We start from the raw sequence: 22,863 nt of genomic DNA on the forward strand, positions 1-22,863 counted from the left end.
CATCAGCTATTTAATTTAGTTCTAGTCCTGACGGCCTGCATCCCATCAGTGTGATCCCACATTGCCCACCCCAAGGTGGGAATGTTGGTAAAAGATCTGCTTGTTTGGTGACTTAGCCAAACTGGCAGATCTTCACATATATGGCCTTCTAAACTGCGAATGCTGCACTGGTGGCTGCTCTTGCCTCGGAACAAATGACCATTAAATAAACCCAATAGGACTGTTCTGCCCCCAATAAGGGGTAATTATATCTTAGTTGGGATCAAGTACAGGTACTGTTTTATTATTACAGAGAAAAGGGAATCATTTAACCATTAAATAAACCCAATAGGGCTGTTCTGCCCCCAATAAGAGGTAATTATATCTTAGTTGGGATCAAGTACAGGTACTGTTTTATTATTACAGAGAAAAGGGAATCATTTAACCATTAAATAAACCCAATAGGGCTGTTCTGCCCCCAATAAGAGGTAATTATATCTTAGTTGGGATCAAGAACAAGTTACTGTATTGTTATTACACAGAAAAAGGAAATCATTTTTACAATTTTGAATTATTTGATTAAAATGAAGTCTATGGGAGATGGCCTTCCAGTAATTAAAATCTTTCTGGGTAATGGTTTTCCATATCCCATACCTGTTTCATGCTCTAATAAAATGGTGTCTCAAAAACCATAAATAGCCTTATAACATCCATTATAACATGGATAAACAGTAGTATGGTTGGGGTAGGGTGTGATGATAACATCTGTAGTGGGAAAGGGCTACAACGACAGTGGAAAAGCTCTTCAATCCTTATCCACCCAATTCCAATGTACCAAAGGCAAATGGGGAGATAAAAGGTTTATTGAGTGTATTGAGAAGAGCAAAGAGTAGAAAGATAGTTTGGAGATGTTGAGAAAATCCTACTAAAAGTCCTACTAAAGCCAGTATGGCAATTAGAGACTTGAGACTTTTCTACTATACTCACCAAAAGAATAAAAGAAAATCTAAACTGATTCTAGATACTGCATAGCGATTGCATACCAGGTCAACATGAACAATCACAGAAGGATCAGTGATCATCTATTGCAGTGGTTCTCAACCTTCCTAATGCCGTGACCCTTTAATACAGTTCCTCAGGTTGTGGTGACCCCCAACCATAAAATTATTCCTAAGACCATCGAAAATATATGTTCAACCCCCTAGGGGGTCCCGACCCACAGGTTGAGAACCACTGATCTAGGTCTAAAAGGCAAGGGCTTTCATTCAATACATTTAAATATCATATTGAAGAATGAGAAAGAAAATATACAATACTTGTTATGCCCTGCACCAACATAAGGCTAACATAGCCAGCAGAAATAGAGATATAACAAAAACAAAACCCCAGTGCCTTTAAGAATATCTAATTGTATAAAACACACCTGAGACAATGACACGGCACTATTTAAGCCCGTGTAGCAAATCAAATAGGATTATAGAACAGGGAATTTAAGTGCCGACAGTATTCCCTTAAGTACCACCGCAGAGCTACCACTGTGTAGAGATGATGACTTTCAATTGATTATTCACTGTATAATCCAGATATTTTCCGTCTGTGGTTCTCCATCTGTTGATGAATGATAGTTTCTAGCACTAGGAGGCCTGGAATGGGCATTTATCAACAGCTGAAGAGCCCACCAGATCCCAACACTCTTACACAAATGTACTGAGCCACAGAAGATGAAGTAGCCTGGGCTTAACTATATTAAGGCAAGTGAGAAACAAGCAACTTGGAATGTTAGGAAATCTAAAACAAAAAGTCAAGCACAACTGAAATAATATAAATGGTAGGGCAATATATAGTGCATGAACCTTATAGTTAGATTGAAAGAAAAGTAAAGAAGACAATAAACAAACTAGCTGAACCCAAAATCATCACCAAAAGCTTCAGGGATCTAGCTACAGCTAATCTTTACCCTCAATCATATGTTCACTTGAGAATTATTTTATATAAAGGTTGTGTGATATTCTCTTATGACGATACTTCTGTATAATATAATGTTACAGGCGACTATTGAGTAAGTAGGAGGGTAACTTTGTGTGTTGTACCTAAGGGAACCTGTTGAGTTAAATGGAAATTAAATGGAATGTAAGTATACGCCTATGCCCCACCTGTGTCACCAGTGCAAGTCTCAAATTCTGGGGGGGAAATGGTGCATTGTGGTTACATATATGATGAATTGTACCATTTTTTGCACTTCTGCATTCCTTTAGCATTGGGTGGGCCCTAACGTGTAAAGAAGTCTCTTGCTTGATATGTGTGCCATCTAAAGGTGATGCTTCCAACTTGTAACATGGAGCATTTGGAACCTAAAGACAATTTAGGACACTACGATCAATAATATTGGAGGGTAAATGGTTCATAGTTATAAGATGGAGACTAAGAATAGGGTAAATAGTCCTGGTTCTGTTAATCAAGTAGTAATATAGTCATTAGGGAATCCATATCCACTGTTAGGGTATGAGAGGGCTCTCTAGGTGGCTTGGGTGGGAAAAAACCTCAACACATACAATGTAATGCCACAGCTAGCTGTTTATTGTAAGACCACCTGTTATAATGCTAGTGGCATTACTAGGGTGCATCGGGGACCCCCCTCCATACCCTGATCTGCCACCTGCCCACTCCCTGCCCCCGCCCACCCACTCCCCACCCCCTGCTCACATCTCCCATGGCTAAAGGGCCCATAGGATGGCACCTTAACATTGCAGGATTAAAAAGAAATGGCCTATAACATATACTACATACCATGTAGTTTGGAGTGTCAAACCCATAACTAGCTGCTCCACTGTCTGAAACTATCTCCCTTGGAGTTTTGAATCAGTATCTTTGATTCGTGTGTGTGTTTAAAGTATGTCCCCTCTAGTTCCGAGGAGCAGAGTTCCAAGCCAATGGAACAAAAGACTACATTTTCTTTAATGTGGCTCCAACCGAACAAATGCGTCTGCGGCATCTCTGGGGAACCTGGATGATCGTTGTGCACTTGATAAGGTGGTACAGTTTCTTTGATCAGATGATAAAAGCATTTAATTTATAAAACATTATCAGGGCTCTTTGTAAAAATTAAATTAAGAATTCATATCAGAAGTCCTCAGAATTCTTTAGCAGAGTCTTTTAGGACAGGGATGTCTAGCTAGCTGCCACCTTAAGCAGACACGACCTAGAACTGCTTTTGATTTTGAAATGCAGCCCAATTGTATATGGCATAGAGCAGTGCTGTCCAACTGGCGGCCCGCGGGCCGCATGCGGCCCGCGACCCCCCTCTGTGTGGCCCCCCACCTGTCTGGCTGCTTTGATGGCTTACCTTTGAGTAAGCATTAAATGGTATCAGTACTGAGATTAACTGGCCCCCCTGCATGGTTCTCACCTCAGATTCAGGCTGTAATCAGGCTGTATTGTTTAAATATGTAATCCCCTGTGTTGTTCACACCTTTTAATCTCTGCATTGTTCACCCCCTGCAGTGTTCACACATCAGGCTCAGGCTGTAATCACCCATATTGTTCCCCTGTTCACACCTCAGGAGCAGTAGAAACCCACAAATAATCCCTGCACACAAAAAGAACATATACTGAGGTGGTACTGCAATTAAAAAGTTTTTTAATATATAGTTATTGTGCAGACTGTAGGAGCATTGCCAGCATTGTGTCACTGTAGGCTGCCTGTGTGTGCCATACACACAGGCATCATAAGGCAAGCAGAGTATGGCACACACAGGCAGGGTAGGGAAGGCAGAGTATGGCACACACAGGCAGAGTATGGCACACACAGGCCAAGTATGGCACAAACCAGCCAAGAATGGCACACAGTGAAAGTATGGCAGGGTAGGGAAGGCAGAGTATGGCACACACAGGCAGGGTAGGGAAGGCAGAGTATGGCACACACAGGCAGGGTAGGGAAGGCAGAGTATGGCACACACAGGCAGGGTAGGGCAGGCAGAGTATGGCAGGTTTTTGCTGTACTATAACCATTAATATGGGTATGGTCATGTGATAACATGGGTGTGGTTTCAAGTGGGTGCGGTTTCAAAAAGGGGAGTGGTCAAAACTGGCTTCCATTATCGGCCCTCCACCACGTAGGTCGGAAAAATTCCGGCCCTCGGTACAACAGAAGTTGGACAGCACTGGCATAGAGCATAAGTGAGAGCCTGAAAGGTGAAAGTCTGGGTGCTATGTGTTACTCCAGCTCTAGTCATTATATTTTCTATAATGGTTCCAAAAGGGAGTATAACAAGGGTCAGCTGATCTTGTAATTCCTGGGTCAGCTGATCTTGCAACTCCTAGTGGGACCCTACAGATGTGCAGCTCCAATAAATGTCAATGAAACGTTTTATTTTTCCAAAATTGGAAGAAATTGAAGAAAATAAATTGGAGTTGGGTTCAGTAGCTTTAAGTTACACTGCTGGCCAAGTATCCAAACTTCCATGACAAGTGAAGACTAGTGGAAAACTCAACCTGTTGTATATCTATAAATACAATGTAATTCCCATTGTGACTTTTTAAGGCAAAAAAAGGTATAATATAGTGTAAGGCAAACAGGATTGCCTTGTCAGGCAAAGTCCAAGAGACATCCTAATTATATTCTTAGAAGTTAGAAGCCCCACCAAGGGGAATTCGATTCCATGGTAATCAATCTCTTTGGAAAGAGGGCCTGTATGACATTTTAATGACCAATACTCTATTATAAAAGGCATTTCCCATTGTTATACTACAATAAGTGGGGCAATGGAGAATGGTATCCTGACATAGACTTTGAGTTTTCCAGTTGACAAACTGGTAAACAAATGCTGTACAAAAAGAGTATATACTCAGAAAAGCTACAACAATAAAATACATAAAAGGGTAAGCTTCAGAGGAAATGAAGGATATGGAACCTCTAAAGCAGTGACCCCCCAACCAGTGGTTCGTGAGAAACATGTTGCTCCCCAACCCCTTGGATATTGCTCCCAGGGGCCTCAAAGCAGGGGCTTATTTTTGAATTCCTGACTTGGAGGCAAGTTATGGTTGAATAAAAACCAGGTGTATTGCCAAAGGCAAGTACTGCGCAATGATAAGGCTTAGAACAGAATAATAGAAGAAACAAAGCACACATACTTACAATTGGACTGGCATTGATATAATCTGAATTATCATGGCTGTTCTCAGTCTTCAGTATAATTCTGCTGTGGTCATCTAAGAAGTAAAAAGTATATATATACACATAAATGACAAGATAGAGGGTGAGTCTGCAATTCATATCATTCATATTTTCCTGCAAATTAATTCTATGATTATGGGCAAAGAGGAAGGTTGGGGTTTCAACATTAAAAAGAAAAACTAACAATGGCCCCCCATTTTGGAGGGTAATTTCTATGTCCAATGATTCTTGATGCCAATGTTACTTATAGAGTAGAAGGACACAATAACAACCACACAAATTGCAGTCTGACAAAGATCTTGAGGAGGAGTAAAGGCTGCCATACACGGGCCGATTGAAGCCGCCGATATCAGTCCCTTGGACCAATTCGGCAGCTTATCGCCCCGTGTAGGGGCAGGAATGAGGGGCCTGCCCGAACGATATCAGTCCTGAAATTGGCCAGATATCGATCAGGCAGGTTAAAAGATTCAGTCGGATCGGGGACCACATCGGGCCGTTGATGCAGTTCCCGAACCGACTACACCCTTAACAGTCGTTATAATTTAAACCGAATTAGCCTAAATTCCCCCGATATCACCCACCCATAGGTGGGGATATCGGGAGAAGATCTGCTTGCTTGGCGACCTTGCCAGGTGAGTGGACCATTATGTCTATGGCCACCTTAAGAATGAATTGAACAATGACTTCTATATATAAGAAGTAATCATCAAGAAGACGCTGAAAGAAACAAGGCAATGCCCTGCACCAGGAATATAATTCTACCCATTTTTCTCAATAAGCAACATATAAGTCGATGAGAAAGACTGGCTTATGTAACAAAAATATTGATGTTTACGGGGAAATGGAGCAAAAGTTGGACATATGTTTTCTTATATAAAATTGAGTTGTACTTAAGACATCACAGCCTTCATATGGACTCATTGTCTACTTAGTCTCTGTGGCATCCGTGACCTCTAACATGTTAAGGAGATGGATAAAAGTGAATAAATCATATTTCTGATTGATGCATTGAACAGAGAAAGTTTAAATTCCCCTTTGGTGATTCTATGAAACCCTTTCAAGAAAGAAGTGGCTTCAGGTCACCAAGCTCCTATTTTTTTTCTCCTACTTGTCAAGCCTGGGGACTTTGAGAGAATGTTGTCAAACCAGGGTGGTTGACGGTAACTTTCATGCTGCAAATAATCCTACTTACATGGTACAATGGCCAAAGAGCGATTCTTTGACATGCTCTCTTCCTTGTGAGCAATGTTTGTTGCATTGGGCTCAGCTTGATAAGCACACAGAGCTTCCCACTCTTTCTCCAGGCGATTCTTGTTCTTCAAGTGATCTTCCATGTAAGACTATTGCACAAAACAGAGAAACAACAAAAAGAGGGGGTCGTCAGATTTCCTGCAGAGCGCTGGAAATATTTGTGTTTTTCTGGCAATGTTTGTTAGGTTAGGAACCGAACATCTTATTTTCTGTCAGCAGAAGTTCTCCCTCGGAGAGAGAGTTTGATTTTTTTTTCAGTTTTTTAGCGCTAAAGCTTGCACAATTCGAGTTATGGTTTAAAAACCTCAAATGTCTGGTATTTAGTACAAAAAACCTGAAAAGTCCAATGCAAAGCTTGCAAGTTTCTATAGAAGTCAATGGACGTTGTCCTAGGCAAAGTCAAGCCATATTTTCAAAATCGAGTTTTTCAACTTGAAGAAATTCGAGGTATTCAAGTTTTTTGTTCCAAAGAGTTTACCTTATTAGTAAATACGTTTATTCAGTTTGGAAAAACGAACTTGGATTCACAAACTCAAAAATTGACAAATAAGCCCATAGATGTGGTCTAATATATTGTATACCCTATTGTATGTTATACAAGAAACATTGCATTCCCTACTCAATACACAAGGATATTATAACTATAAGTTATTGAGGAGTTATAGGGATTAATGTAATAATAGCTTGTCACCCATTGTAACCAATCAGCTGTTTGGTTGCAGTCAGTTTTTTTTAACCCCCCCCAACCATTACATACTGCAAATGACAATTTCATATACAGGTATAGGATCCCTTATCCGGAAACCCGTTATCCAGAAAGCTCCGAATTACGGAAAGCCCGTCTCCCATAGACTCCATTTTAATCAAATAATTCAGAATTTTAAAACTGATTTCCTTTTTCTCTGTAATAATAAAACAGTACCTGTACTTGATCCCAACTAAGATATAATTACCCCTTATTGGGGGCAGAACAGCCCTATTGGGTTTATTTAATGGTTAATGATTCCCTTTTCTCTGTAATAATAAAACAGTACCTGTACTTGATCCCAACTAAGATATAATTACCCCTTATTGTGGCAGAACAGCCCTATTGGGTTTATTTAATGGTTAAATGATTCCCTTTTCTCTGTAATAATAAAACAGTACCTGTACTTGATCCCAACTAAGATATAATTACCCCTTATTGGGGGCAGAACAGCCCTATTGGGTTTATTTAATGGTTAAATGATTCCCTTTTCTCTGTAATAATAAAACAGTACCTGTACTTGATCCCAACTAAGATATAATTAATCCATACTGGATGCAAAACAATCCCATAGGGTTTAATTAATGTTTTATTGATTCTTTAGTAGACTTAGGGGCACATTTACTAAGACACGAATCTGAACCGAATTGCCGATTTTTTCGTAGCGTTCAAACTTGCGCGAAAAGTTGCGCCTTTTTCGTAGCGTTAAAACTTAAAAGGTGCGACGTTTCGCAGAAGTTTTAACGCTACGACAAATCGCCAGATTTTGCGCAACTTTCGGAATGGCTACGAAAAACTCGCGTTTTTTCGCACAAATCGTATTAGTAACGAAAAAGTCGCGAAATTTTTCCGAAAAAAATCACAAAATACCGATCATTACGAAAAAAACGCAATCGGACGCATTCGGCTCGTTCGTGGCTTAGTAAATGTGCCCCTTAAGGTATGGAGATCCAAATTACAGAAAGACCCCTTATCCAGAAAACCCTTGGTCCCGAGCATTCTGGATAACGGGTCCCATACCTGTATATGAAATAAGTGATTGAGTCTATATTCTGTAGAGGGTGGGGGAAACAAGCCAATCCAGTATAAAAGGATGTAGGAATACTCATTCACAAAGAAAGATGGCCCATCTAAAATGCATGAAGCATGGCTAATGCGAATTCAAGCAGGAGAGGCCTAAAAACACAGATGGTAGTGGGTAATGGAACGGCATGGTTACTAAAATATGTTATCATAAGCCCATTATTTCAAATGGAGAAATACAAGCATGTCCAATAGGGCTCGCTGAAAACAAAAATGAGAACATATTTTCCTCCCTGCGCAAATGTACAGCACGCTCGGAAATTCACACCATATCTTTATTGAAAATTGTTCTCACAAAACATAATACTAAAAAAGTGAGAATAAAGACATAAACACTATTCGTGATACCAGGCTTGGTAGCAATAACTGCAAATACCTAACACATAGGGTGACAGAAAGGGTGAGAATTAGAGAGCAAATGAAAAGCACAGCAAGGTATCTGCCAATGACTTCATCTATACAAGCAGGGGATCTGCCGTTACATAAGATCAAGCCTTAATGGGCCATCCTTTGTTTTCAAGCTGATTTTATGCTAAGGGAATGGAATGGCTCATTGAGTAAGGCTCTGGAATCAGTCTATGGAAAACTGGGCTTCACCTGTCAGCTCATAGTGTCCGTTTGTACTTCAGTTATAAAAATGGAAGGCAAGCCTTTCTATCCTGCTTCCCTCATCCTTCTCTCCTCCAGCTTGTTTCACTCCCAATTTTCCATCCTATTGTACTAATTCTTTACTTCTCCAGCTCATTCCCTCTCACAGCTCCCTTCTGCTGCCATTGTAACCATCAACTACTACTCATTCACTTCTGCTCCAAGTACTCCCATATCATCTCTGCCACTTGACTCCTTCTCTTAAAAGCATCTATTCCACCTCTTCTCTACCATGTCTACCTTCTGCTGCTCATTTCTCTCTTTTTCTATACACTTCTTCTCTCCAACTCCTGCCAATCTGGGATCACCCCAACAATTAGTAATAATGCTAAATTAAATTGACTCACACTGTATAAGCTTGAGAAAATCTAAACCATCCCAGGAAAGCAGCATGGTGGAATCTCAGCAACAATCTACTACCAAAAGCACAGTAACACTCTCTATCCATGAAGAACTCAACAGCACAGTAACACTCTCTATCCATGAAGAACTCAACAGCACAGTAACACTCTCTATCCATGAAGAACTCAACAGCACAGTAAGACCCTCTATCCATGAAGAACTCAACAGCACAGTAAGACTCTCTATCCATGAAGAACTCAACAGCACAGTAAGACCCTCTATCCATGAAGAACTCAACAGCACAGTAAGACTCTCTATCCATGAAGAACTCAACAGCACAGTAACACTCTCTATCCATGAAGAACTCAACAGCACAGTAACACTCTCTATCCATGAAGAACTCAACAGCACAGTAAGACTCTCTATCCATGAAGAGCCCAACCACAGCCCCCTACTTTCCCAGTGTCTTTCATTTCTTTTCTACTAACAGTTCAGCAACTATCAGTTCATTTGCCTCTCAGTTGTTGCAAAGCTCATCCTTTTGCTGGTAGCCGAGAGGGAAACTGTGGTACATTGGGTAATTGAATCCTCTTTTAGTAAATGATTATCTAACTGAGGTTCCATTGTGTCATTAAATGTATGGATGCTAGTTCTGGGTAAAAAATGTAAAGGCAGAGTGGCAAGTGTCTATGTCAGTGATCCCCAACCAGTGGCTCAGGGGCAACATGTTGCTCACCAACCCCTTGGATTATGCTCTTAGTGCCCCCAAACCAGGGGGTTATTTTTGAATTCCTGACTTGGGGGCAAGTTTTAATAAAAACAAGATTTCCTACCAAATAAAGCCCCCTGTAAGCTGATAGTGTGCATAGAGGCCCCTAATAGCCAATCTTAGCCCTTATTTGGCTCCTCCATGAACTTTTATGGTGCTTGTGTTGCTCTCCAAGTCTTTTTATATTTGACTGTGGCTCACGAGTAAGAAAGGTTGGGGATCCCTGGTCTATGTAAATCCCATTCAGGAGTGACTTCCACCATGTCTCTATAGCAGCAGTATTTTAGTGCCTACAAGCATAGACATAGGTATCTTTGCACCTTTTAATTGTGCCCGAGGAGCAATGCATGGTATTCTGAAACAAGGGAGCCTTTTACAATCACATCTTCCAGTCATTCAGCACACATTTCCATCGCTTTCTGCTCCCCTATTTTTCATTATTTATATTTTCCCTAACCAATTTATATTGAAGCATAATATCTGCACCCACAATGGTGCATTGCTGCACCAATGAGATGCTGCATTGTGTATAAAAAATATGGTGCTCGGTGCCAATTTGCAATTTACACCTAACCGCCTTCCTTTCTTTCTTCCTCTGAATGCAACTTTTGGCCTTCAGCCACGGGACTCAATTGTGACTCTTATACAATTTATTTAGGGATGTAATTATCCCGGTATGTGAGTGGCATCACAATTGTAATATAACATTGTTATAATCTTAAGGTTTAGAACAATTTGTCTACAAATGACTCCAACATTAATGTTTCCCATGGGTTCCATACTGTATATATATTGAATACTACGGGAAAGTCACCTTCTTTGAAAAGAGCTTCCGAGGAAATAAAAACTCAGCAAGTAATTGCGACACCTATATGGCAGTTTCCCAGTTGAAGAGGAATACTTAGTACCATTCCAGTACTGAAGAGATGCCAAGGGGAGGATATATACTGCAGGCAGGGGTTATTGCCAAGCGGCATCCTTTGAGCCTCTCCATTAAACCTGCTGTTTGATAATTTGTACCCACAGCATGACACAATCCTGGTGGAAATCAATGGATGTTGAGTGCTTTACCCTTTTTTTATTAGCAAAAAGGGGAAAAAAAGCATAATTAGAATATTTGATTGGTAAGTAAATTGGTAGAACCCTTGAATGCCACTCTCAGTGCTAATTTTGATTATGTTTTAATTAAACTCTTATGCCTGCAGAATGCTAATATCTGTAGCAGGACTTGGCACTGTCTGGCACCTCTCATGTATTTTGGAAGTGTGCATCAAAGTGGCACCCAGCAGCTCAGTGGCCCTTATTATTCTGCTCCCAACTCACTTTCTTCTATATCAAGAAGAAGCAGCCATCGACGGACTCTGGATCCAAGGATTAACCAGCTAATAAAATGTATATTTTTTGACTGCTAGAGACTTGCGTCAAATAGATGTAAATGTGTTGAGACATTCTCCCCCACACAATTTCCATCTTTTTGGTAAAGATCCTACGTTAACATAAAACATGCCTCGGGGAAGAACTTTACTTGGATGCTGAAAGAACAGTTCTACCTTAACCTTGCGTCTCCTTTTGAATGTGACTTCTTATCTAAGCTCCCAAGAGCTCTGTAACTGCTTAAAACCATTTACACACCAGTCACACCTATATATTTCTTTAAAGGGATATTCAAATGGATGCCTGTGGGTCAGATGTGACCCCTAAGAGATTATTATGGCCTCAGGCAAGATCTCCATGGATCTAAATAAGCATGTGAAAGAGCGGATACTTGTCCCATAGCATGAAAAATCTTGAAAAGCACTGCTATCATGGATTAAGAAAGAAGTTTTCTAAGGTTCTAAGGTTCTGTGTACCCCCCTAAAGCTATTAAGGAAGCACAAGCACCTACTGTGCTCCAAAGGCACAAAATGTTCCACCAAAAGTAAAGTAAAGCCAAGGTGCCCTTTCCTTAATCCCTCTGTTGAGTGACTGTTGAGTGGTAAGTTAAGATTATACATTATACTACCTGACAAATACCTTTTTTTCCATACCTGTAGATCTTAAACTCTGTCTCATAATGGTATCCCTTTAGATTAACCCCTCAGGCAGCCATAAGGAAGACCTTTAGAAGTCTTCTTTAGATTGTAAGTTCTTTTGGGCAGGGCTCGCTTCCCCTCTTGTATCAGTTATTGGTTGCTTTATATGTTACTCTGTATGTCCAATGTATGAAACCCACTTATTGTACAGCGCTGCGGAATATGTTGGCGCTTTATAAATTAATGTTAACAATAATAATAATAATAAAGGGGTTGTTCACCTTTGAGTTAACAAGTATGATGTAGAGAGAAATATTCTGACACAGTTTGAAACTGGTCTTCATTTTTTAGTATTTGTAGTTTTTTTTTAGTTATGTCACTTTTTGTTCAGCAGCTCTCCAGTTTGGAGTTTCAGCAGCTATATGGTTGCTAGGGTCCAAATTACCTTAGCGACCAGGGAGCAGTTTGAATGAAAGCGTGGAAAATGAATAGGAGAGGGCCGTAATAGAAAAATAAGCGATAAAAAGTAACAATAACATTAAAACTGTAGCCTCACAGAGCAATAGTTTTTTGGCTGCCGGGGTCAGGGACCCCCATTTGAAAGCTGCAAAGAGTTAGAAGAAAAAGGCAAATAGATCAAAAACTATAAGAAATTAATAAGCAAGACCAATTAAAAAGTTGCCTGGAATAGGCAATTCTATAACATAAGTCTATGAAGCTAAACATATTCTAGCAATATACATGCACGTAAAAGATGCAAAAAAAAGTCATATAAAAGCAGGAAAAATCCATATTATGCTGCAGGAATGGCATAACATAATGTGCTTGGCTGCTCTCTGTATAACTAACCCTTTCCCTACATTTTGTTATAGCATACTGATTAAGGGGGCCTCATTTTATAACTGCGTGTTGTTTTACCCACAATGCATTGCTTCCCCCTGAACTCCATCATCTTTGCAAGTATCACATAATTTTGCAGCCAATGCCAGTGTAAAAAAAAGGTTATGCCCTGGGTAGCTTCCATGCCACTTCATTCACTTAATGAAACCCTGGGCCCAACAGGCAGGAGTTTAGCCTATTACATGGTACTTTGCACCTGATTTACAACAGCTGCCACTAACGGCTGAAACACCCTGCGCGCCCCAAGGTTGGTGCTAAGAGCTAATTATTACGGAGAAAATCGTTCCCTATGGAAGTAAAATTGCACCTGTTTTTGCACCTGGCTCCTTGGTAAATGAGGGCTCATTTACAAACTAAGGGCAATGTATAAAGTGTAGATCTGAGGAAGCCATTCACACAGTTTCAGAGTTGGCATGGTGTCAGTTCCAGGGCACAAATGTGCTTGGTGCCAAGAAAGTCATTAGTGTCTGATTCGCTTGGCACAAGGCAGTTGCATCCATGGGGGATTCTGGAATTACTGCCAGGTCCAGATTGGCACCAGTTTCAGGGTTCCTTAACATTCATTCATCTGAGTCAGTTGGGCTTGAATGGGTGCATAGGCGCTCCTAGGCAGTGCATATTGGCATAATAATATGCTAAGTTTTATTATTATTATTAACATTTATTTATAAAGCGCCAACATATCCCGCAGCGCTGTACAATAAGTGGGTTACATACATTGGACATACAGAGTAACATATAAAGCAATCAATAACCGATACAAGAGGTGAAGAGAGCCCTGCCCAAAAGAGCTTACACTTTACAAGGACAAGTTTTGCATTTATTGTAGTGCTGTGAGACCATAGGGCTCATTTACAAACGCAGCCACAAGTGCAGTTGTGCTAAAATGACACAGTTGTTGACACTGGTAATTCTAGGGATGATAATGTATAGACATTAATATTTTGAGACAATTTGCAATTGGTCCTCATTTTTTATTTTTTGTGGTGTTTCTCTTTTTAGCAGTTTTCAAGTTTGGAATTTCAGCAGCTATTTGGTTGCTAAGCTCTGTTATAAAAGACTGGAATACGAGTAGAGGGAGCGAATAGAAAGGTAATAAATACAAAGTCACAATAGCAATAAAACTGTAACCAGACAGAGCAATGGTTTTCTTTTATTTTGCTCCCGGGGTCAGCGACCCCCCATTTGAATGCTGGAAAGAAGCTAAAGATGATAAAACTATAACCAATAAATAAAAAATACCAAGGGAAAGGTGCTAGGAATGGGAAATTCTATAACATACCAAAAGGTATTTTAAAGGTATTTGAGCCTCGTACAACTAGTTGTGCCAAGTGCCCATGTGTCCACTTACTGCTAAATTGTGTGCAATTGTGTTGCCGTGGGCTACAACTACCCTGACTGAGACAGTAATTCCCGGGTTCCCATAGTGGGTTAAATATCATGTCAATGGAATTATGGGAAAACACTCTGCATTATGGGTAAAAAACCACCAGAAAGTGTATGCAGTCAAAGAGACCCACTGTGGGTTCCTCTCTCCGCCATTAGATAAACAGCCGAGGAGACATCCAGACACGTCTATAAATGAAACTGGCATTTTATTTTGCATGGAACTAAATACATTAACCCTCGTCGCTGGGTAAAGTGTTTGTATGGGATGCAAGAGCAACATTAATGAGCTTCCCATACATGCAGCTGCCATCTAAATAACGAACTGCAGGTTCCCACCGCTCATTAGGACGGTAACCACCAGGCAGGAATTGCCATCAAGGAAGCGCTTATTGCTGTTACTTCCCTTCATCTGTACCGCGTCTCCTTAATGGGCGTCAGACTGACCTTTATAGATATCAGGAGTTATATTACCCAGCATCCTCAGCTACTCACAGACAGACATGCTGGATGTTGTATCTCACATATCATTCTGCAGAGACGTCTACCTACAAAGTGTGGATTTTGGAGGGGCGGATGTGGCAAATTTTTTCCACTGCTGATTCTGTTCTTGCCTTCAGTTCTACAGTTTTGCCCCTCTGTTTTTCATACATAGCCCCATGTATAATAAAAGGCACAAAGTTTGCCTAGATGTAGTGATGGGCGAAATGTTTTGCCAGGCATGGATTTGTGGTGAATTTTCTCGTTTTGCCATTGGCAGATTGTTTCGCGAAACAGATGGAAAAATTTGCCGCACGTCCAAAAATTGTCGTCGGCGTCAAAAAAGAATAGTCGCGGGCGTCAAAAGAATAGCCTTGCGACAAAATAATAGCCGCGGGCGACAAAAGAATAGCCGTGCGACAAAATAATAGCTGCGGGCAACAAAAGAATAGCCGTGCAACAAAATAATAGCCGCGGGCGACAAAGGTATCGCCGTGCGACAAAATAATAGCCGCGGGCGACAAAGGAATAGCCGTGCAACAAAATAATAGCCGCGAGCGACAAAAGAATAGCCGTTCGACAAAAAAATAGCCGCGGGCGACAAAAGAATAGCCGTGCGACAAAATAATAACCGCGGGCGACAAAAGAATAGCCATGCAACAAAATAATAGCCGCGGGCGACAAAAGAATAGCCGTGCGACAAAATAATAGCCACGGGCGACAAAAGAATAGCCGTGGACGACAAAATAATAGCCAAGGACGACAAAAGAATAGCCGTGTGACAAAATAATAGCCGCGGGCGACAAAAGAATAGCCGTGCAACAAAATAATAGCCGCGGGCGACAAAAGAATAGCCGTGCGACAAAATAATAGCCGCGGGCGACAAAAGAATAGCCGTGGATGACAAAATAATAGCCGAGGACGACAAAAGAATAGCCGTGGACGACAAAATAATAGCCGAGGACGACAAAAGAATAGCCGTGCAACAAAATAATACCCGAGTACGACAAAAGAATAGCCACTGGCGACAATTTTTTTTTCCGCACAACATTATCGCCGTTTCGAGGATCTTTTGAAAGATTTAGAAGTGAAACAGAACAGATTCACTCATCACTACCCAGATGCAGTAACTTATAGCAACCAATAAGAGGTTTGCTTTTAAACAGATGACCAGTAAATGTTTCCTGCTGACTGGTTGCTATAGGTTACTGCCCCTGGGCAAACTTAATGCCTTTTATTACATAACCCCTTTAAAATCAGTTTCAGCAGTTTCTTATTGGAGCCAATATAAGAGGATTATTGTGCACAACCCCCCGTGTATTGCCGAGCCCCCCCTGCACTCTTTCACTACTGATTTTCTTCCTGCCCCCTCGCATGGGATCCACGGTTTCCATTAACAGTGCATTAATGACTTTCAATATCGCTGCCACCTTTCCCTATACACAGCGATAATGGAGTTGGATAATGTGTAAAAGGATTATTCCAATCCAATCTGCAAGAGCCGGGATCAGGTGGCCGCACAGCATCCACTAATCCCTTTTCTTGAAGCTCTGGGCTGCCAAAGGTGATAGGTGAAATCTATATTTAATGGCAGGGGGGGGAGCTCTCAGAAGCTCTCGGATTGTCCAACAGCCATTAAACTCTAACTGTGATTGTTGCAAAGAAAGGAAGGAGAATGCTGGGTGCCACTAATACTAAGAACCTTTCAGGGTGCCACACTCTTTTCTTTGTCCCCATTTCAGCAGATGCAATGGGGAACTTGTGCAAATACATCATTGTGTTGGTTGGGTTCCCGACCATATTCTAGAACCATTGAGCCTTGGACAGGTATAGCCTAGAACGCACTAGGGGTCGCTGCTCATATGTGCAGTGTGCAAAGAGCAGTTTTGGATGCAAAGTTCCATTTTACTACCCATAATGCCACATGTAACCAAATAACTACAGTGTAATCGCAGCTGTGCATCAATTACACCTGATAGTGTAAAAATGTATGCTTGTACTTGTGCTTTGGAACAAATCAGGTTTAAAATGTGTCTGCAGTTTTTAAAATAAGGCTTGCATCACTTTAGGGTCAGAGCTCGAAATGGCGTTTGCACCTTAATCACTGGGCGCCAATAGCAATGGGCTGTGGGAATCCTGGAGCTATCGCCAGACCCAGGGTGGCAGTAGTACCTGGGTTCCCCAGTGTGAATAGGCCCAACTGGGAACCCACAGATGCACTGACAACCACGTGGAAGTGTTTGGATGTAAAAACCTTTATAAATGCTGTCCCTATGGGCTCTACATTGCTTCTGTTTAGGGCACCCACACCAGTGGCTATGTTTGTATCCACAGAAGGCAGGTTTCTGGAGAGGTTTCTCATCTGAACATAATATACCCTAGAGTCCTTGGCAAACACATTGTAATATTATATATTTTGGTGATATGAAACAATACTGGGAGGAGGTTCTACAATGTATACATTAAAGTTACCCAGTATATTCAGCCCTTAGTAAAACAGATGTTATCTGTTGCCCAAACACAAGAAAGAAGTCCCAATAAGGGCTAGGCAGCAGGAAAGAGCATGTCTACAGGCAAAAACATTCTTATTATTTCATACAGACTACATCCTAAATAACATCCATAACAGGACAAACCAACCGGAGTTTAGACAGGTAGGTATCTATACTAAATGGCAGCAAGACTAAACTCCATACATGGCCCCCAAAAATGAACATTAAAAGAGCAAAGGCACAGGCATTGTGCATAGCAGTACTACAATCAAAGCAGCTCATTGGAGCCAAATTATTACCCAAGGCTCCATCTGTAAATGGGAATATTGGCATTTATTCAAATCCCCCGTTTATCCCAGTATTAATGGCGTATACCAGGACAATTCACATCTTTCTACCCACATATCCCCAGTAGTGATGAGCAAATGTTTTGCGCCAGACATGGATTTGCAGTAAAATTCCACATTTCACCATTGGCAAATCTTCACAATCATTCACCACAACAAAAATTTGCAGACTGATGAAAAAGTTGCAGTTGCTTCAAAAATGTCATGGTTGCGTCAAAAAAAAGTTTCACTGATTTTTCATTGTTTTGCGATCGTTAATCTCTAGTTAATATGGCCTCATATTCCACAGGTGCAAGTGGCACACTATCCTCTATATGTAATAAAATGCACTAAGTTTGCCAAGGTGCAGTAACCCATAGCAACCAATATGATATTTGCTTTTAAACAGGTGACCAGTAAATTCTACTGCTGATTGGTTGCTGTGGGTTACTGCTCCTGGGCAAATTTAAGTGTCTTTTCTTACATAACCCCTAAAGACTCATCACCATAGTAAGCATTTTCCTTATAGAATATTGAAAAAGAAGTACTTGAGTACTTGCTGCCATTTTGATAAGAACATTAAAAATACTCAGTACCTGCACCATTAATTCAACAAATGCCCCTATGGGCTAACTAACTAGAGCAATGGTTCTGAACAATGACTTTCTATAAGGCTGAGCTGACACCCCAAGCAAAGAGCTGCTGTAGAGTCATATGGGGGGGGGGCTTTATTCACTCTCACAGACATCATGCAACTTTGCCTTTTTATATTCATCTAATTCCAGTTATTTGTAAAATCTAGCTTAAAAACGATATCTAAATGTCAGCGCTCATTTTTTCCGTGCAAACTGGGCCGCTACAAAGCTCTTTCCTTTGCCGTTCTGCATAAATACAATCTATGCCCTGTTATTTGTATTGTGCCGAGCACTCAGTACTCCGCAGGCCAGCCCACGCACGATACATTTATTGGAACGTTACATGTACAATTACTAGAAGGGCAGGAATCACAGATGTATTTAATGTCAAGCAAAGCAGCTCTTTGCCCACCTGGAAACTGTCTTTAAACATATTATATTGTTATATTATATGAATCATATTATATTGAATCCATACGTGTAGAGCAGACAGTCAATTGCACAACTCTCCGGTTTACTTGTAGACTTTTGTGGGAGACATTTGTGTGTTATTGCTACAATTTATTGCATTGGTAAAACACTACCCATGCGTCACAGTCTTTACAATTGATGGAAGATATGTTATCAACACCAATCTAGCCATAGTTTATGAACCAGTGGTTCCACAATTAGGGAATGAGAGTGCATGAAGGCCAGACAGAGAGCTATCTGACATGAACATTTATTTCAGTGATCCTCAACCAGTGGCTCAGGGGCAACATGTTGCTCACCAACCCCTTGGATGTTGCTCCCAGTGGCCTCAAAGTAGGTGCTTATTTTTAAATTTCTGGCTTGGAGGCAAGTAATGGAAGCCCAGAGACACAGTTTTACTCCCAGCAGAGCATCCTGCAGGCCAACAATGGGGCTACCAAATAGCCAATCACATGCCTTTCCATCCCCAATAATTGTTTTCATGCTTGTGTGGCTCATCAACACATTTTACATTTGAGTGTGGCTCATGACTAAAAAAGATTAGGGATCCATTATCCATTTCCTCCCCTAGATACCCCTGGAAATCCATTTTGGTTAGAATGAAATTTGGATGTGAACATTTTTTTTGATAGTCAGGGATTGAATGGCCGATACAGCAATATCTGAAACCTTGTTATGGGCTAAGGTGGGTCCAGATCCAATGACCTTGCCTCAGACTAGGATCCCCAACCTCTTTTTTTTACTTGTGAGCCACATTCAAATGTAAACAGAGTTGGAGAGCAACACAAGCATGAATAATGTTCCTGTGGTTACAAATGGGGGCCCTGATTGGTGATTTGGTAGCCCCTATATGGACTGGCAGGCTACATGAGGCTCTGTTTGGCTGTACACCTGGTTTTATGCAACCAAAACTTCCCAAAAGCCAGGAATTAAAAATAAGCAGCTGCTTTGAGGCCACTGGGAGCAACAGCCAAGGGGCTGAAGAGCAACATGTTGCCCCTGAGCCACTGGTTGGGGATCACTGCCTTAGACTAATGTCACAGCTGCAATAAACTAGTAATCTCCCAATTGGTCAACATCCAGCATACACACAACCCACAAATGCAGTCAATGACCCTTACAGACAAAATGATCTACTGAAGAGACTGAAGATAAAACAACCACAATGGGGCCACCACCCAAAACAGATAAAATCCCATCTCTTCAACTATTCAAACCAGTCAAATTTCAGTGTTGTATACCTGTCCCTACTAGCCCTTAACTTGTCAACTAAACTGCGGCTAGAGGTTCATAGAATACAGTCCTAGAATATACTGAACTGGAGGCTATTGTCTCCTGTCCTCAACTTGGGGACGATATGCTTGCACTGTTGGGTGGTGGGGTTTGAGGTTAGGGGTATGGGTGCTAAACCGAAGCAGGCTGGGTTGGAAAGTATTGTTCTAAAAACAATATGGTCTCATTCTACAACCACTGTAAGGCAGTTATATTGCTTATTGCAAGGTGCTTATGGGTAACAGATTTTACCAGAAGCCAAGAAGCCATGACTTGAGCAGACAGTTCTACTTGATTGAGATGGCTACTGTATAACATGCCTTACAACTTCATTCTCCGATGGAAGCGTCATTGCTCTAACCAATATCCGCACTTATATTACCGCTGAAAATAGAAGCAGCAAACAAATGACGCAAATCCACTTTTTACTAACAGCTTTGTCACGCTCTCTCTCCCGACGCACAGACCATAATAACATGTTTCCCCATCACACCCAGCCTTTGTACACTATCTTTATAATTGCCGAAGAAGTGACTTGTTATTTTACTTGTTCCGGCGAGCACTCACAAAACGATACGCAGCATAAGAAACAAAAATATCGCCGCAGATTTGTTTTTTTTTTTATTGTTGTTTAACAAAATTCATGTATTTATACTGAGAAGATGATAATTGCTATTTTGCTGCGCAGACTTCGTGCTTCTTTATCTCGGCTGCATTCAGAAGCTGACACCATGGAACCAGGGTGCATTACGGTTCTCATTAAGCGCGTCTGTCTCCAAATGGGTTTAAGTCATCTCTCTTAAATGGAGTTGAAATTACACAAGAGTTTATTGCTAGAATCAAATATTTCTAACGTATCTAAACACATTTGAGGTTTGATACACTGGATTGTAATTAATCTTACCTTTCAACTGGTGTGGGAAGTATAAAAAGATAGGATTTATTACAAGTATAGGATCCGTTATCCAGAAGCCTGTTATGCAGAAATTTCTGAATTACAGGATGGCCATCTCCCATAGCCTCCATTATATGCAATTAATTTTACATTTTAAAAATGATTCCCTTTTCTCTGTAATAATTAAACAGTACCTGTACTTGATCCCAACTAAGATATAATTACCCCTTATTGGGGGCAGAACAGCCCTATTGGGTTTATTTAATGGTTAAATGATTCCCTTTTCTCTGTAATAATAAAACAGTACCTGTACTTGATCCCAACTAAGATATAATTACCCCTTATTGGGGGCAGAACAATCCTATTGGGTTTATTTCATGGGTAAATGATTCCCTTTTCTCTGTAATAATAATACAGTACCTGTACTTTATCCCAACTAAGATATAATTACCCCTTATTGGGGGCAGAACAATCCTATTGGGTTTATTTCATGGGTAAATGATTCCCTTTTCTCTGTAATAATAATACAGTACCTGTACTTGATCCCAACTAAGATATAATTACCCCTTATTGGGGCAGAACAGCCCTATTGGGTTTATTTAATGGTTAAATGATTCCCTTTTCTCTGTAATAATAAAACAGTACCTGTACTTGATCCCAACTAAGATATAATTACCCCTTATTGGGGCAGAACAGCCCTATTGGGTTTATTTAATGGTTAAATGATTCCCTTTTCTCTGTAATAATAAAACAGAACCTGTACTTGATCCCAACTAAGATATAATTACCCCTTATTGGGGGCAGAACAGCCCTATTGGGTTTATTTAATGGTTAAATGATTCCCTTTTCTCTGTAATAATAAAACAGTACCTGTACTTGATCCCAACTAAGATATAATTACCCCTTATTGGGGGCAGAACAGCCCTATTGGGTTTATTTAATGTTTAAATAACATTTAACTGAAGATCCAAATTACAGAACAACCCCTTATCCAGAAAACCCCAGGTTCCATGCATTCTGGATAACAGGTCCCATATCCCTATTCATTCTGTATAGTTAAGATATCTGTGTTGCCTTCCAATCATTCTGCCATACAAATCATACAGTTTCATAACCTCTTACTATTACAAACCTACAGTCATCAATGGTGACAATGTCTAAAGGGCAAGTTAAGTTGTGCTTTTGACATCTTGGCTTTTAACCAGAGCCCAACACTTATGTGTTTGCTCTTAGATTAACTTTCTCCAAAGATAGAGCGCTCTGCATTTGCCAGAAAAAAACAAAAAATCATATCTCCCATTGCCTCTGGCTCCATCCAACAACCATGTGTTTTGCTTTTAATTACTGCAACACAATACATTCAACAGCTCCATTGTGCCCACAATGACACAGGAAATCTGGAAAAAAACAGTGTTTTGTGGGGAAAAAAACATTCCAATTGCTTACGAAATTGCACTTTGATCACTGTGTCAGGGTAAGGGAATGCACCCTTATGTTGCTCTAAAAACTAAAAAGAGTAACCATGCCAAAGGGACCCAACATCCGCTCACCCAGTCTAAAACCCCACATACACATACTGTGGCTTGTTAAATACATATAGGGCAGGCTTTAATGGAGAATTGGTCACCAATGACCCCCCATTTCTAAAGGTGCACTGGGTGCAACATGTGCCATAAGGTCTGTTCAATATGGGGATTACCTATATTTATGCTTCCTTTCACCATAAAGATTCTCATTTAACACTAAATACAAAGATACTGGAATAGCCTCAAACGACAGTAACCCTTACCAGTATCATGTGACCGGTGGAGATGTCCATATTTGATTGGACTGGCTCCTCACACCAAGATGAAGTGCTGCTCCGTGCCGTAGGACTTGGCATTGGCCCATCACTGAACTGTGAAGAGATGCTATTGATGCGAGAACTGTGCTGGGCCTCTGGCCGATCAGAAGACTTGACAGCCATGCGTTGCCGGCAAAGCTCCTAAAAGAAAAGAGGGAGAG

General features: G+C 40.7%; 1 protein-coding gene across 1 annotated transcript in view; it reads right to left on the bottom strand.

Annotated features, from left to right (window-relative positions):
- Window positions 1-22,863, bottom strand: part of ptprn2 (protein tyrosine phosphatase receptor type N2) — a 620,616-nt gene that overhangs the window by 47,690 nt on the left and 550,063 nt on the right. Inside the window, exons 14-16 of the mRNA XM_002935174.5 lie at window positions 22,649-22,843; window positions 6,345-6,492; window positions 5,114-5,187 (exon numbers count right to left, since the gene is read on the bottom strand). Of these exons, the coding sequence (XP_002935220.2) occupies window positions 5,114-5,187; window positions 6,345-6,492; window positions 22,649-22,843 (417 nt within the window). The remainder of the gene's footprint in view (window positions 1-5,113; window positions 5,188-6,344; window positions 6,493-22,648; window positions 22,844-22,863) is intronic.

The sequence above is a fragment of the Xenopus tropicalis genome, chromosome 6 (assembly GCF_000004195.4).
Source record: "Xenopus tropicalis strain Nigerian chromosome 6, UCB_Xtro_10.0, whole genome shotgun sequence".
In the NCBI taxonomy this organism is placed as follows: Eukaryota; Metazoa; Chordata; class Amphibia; order Anura; family Pipidae; genus Xenopus; species Xenopus tropicalis.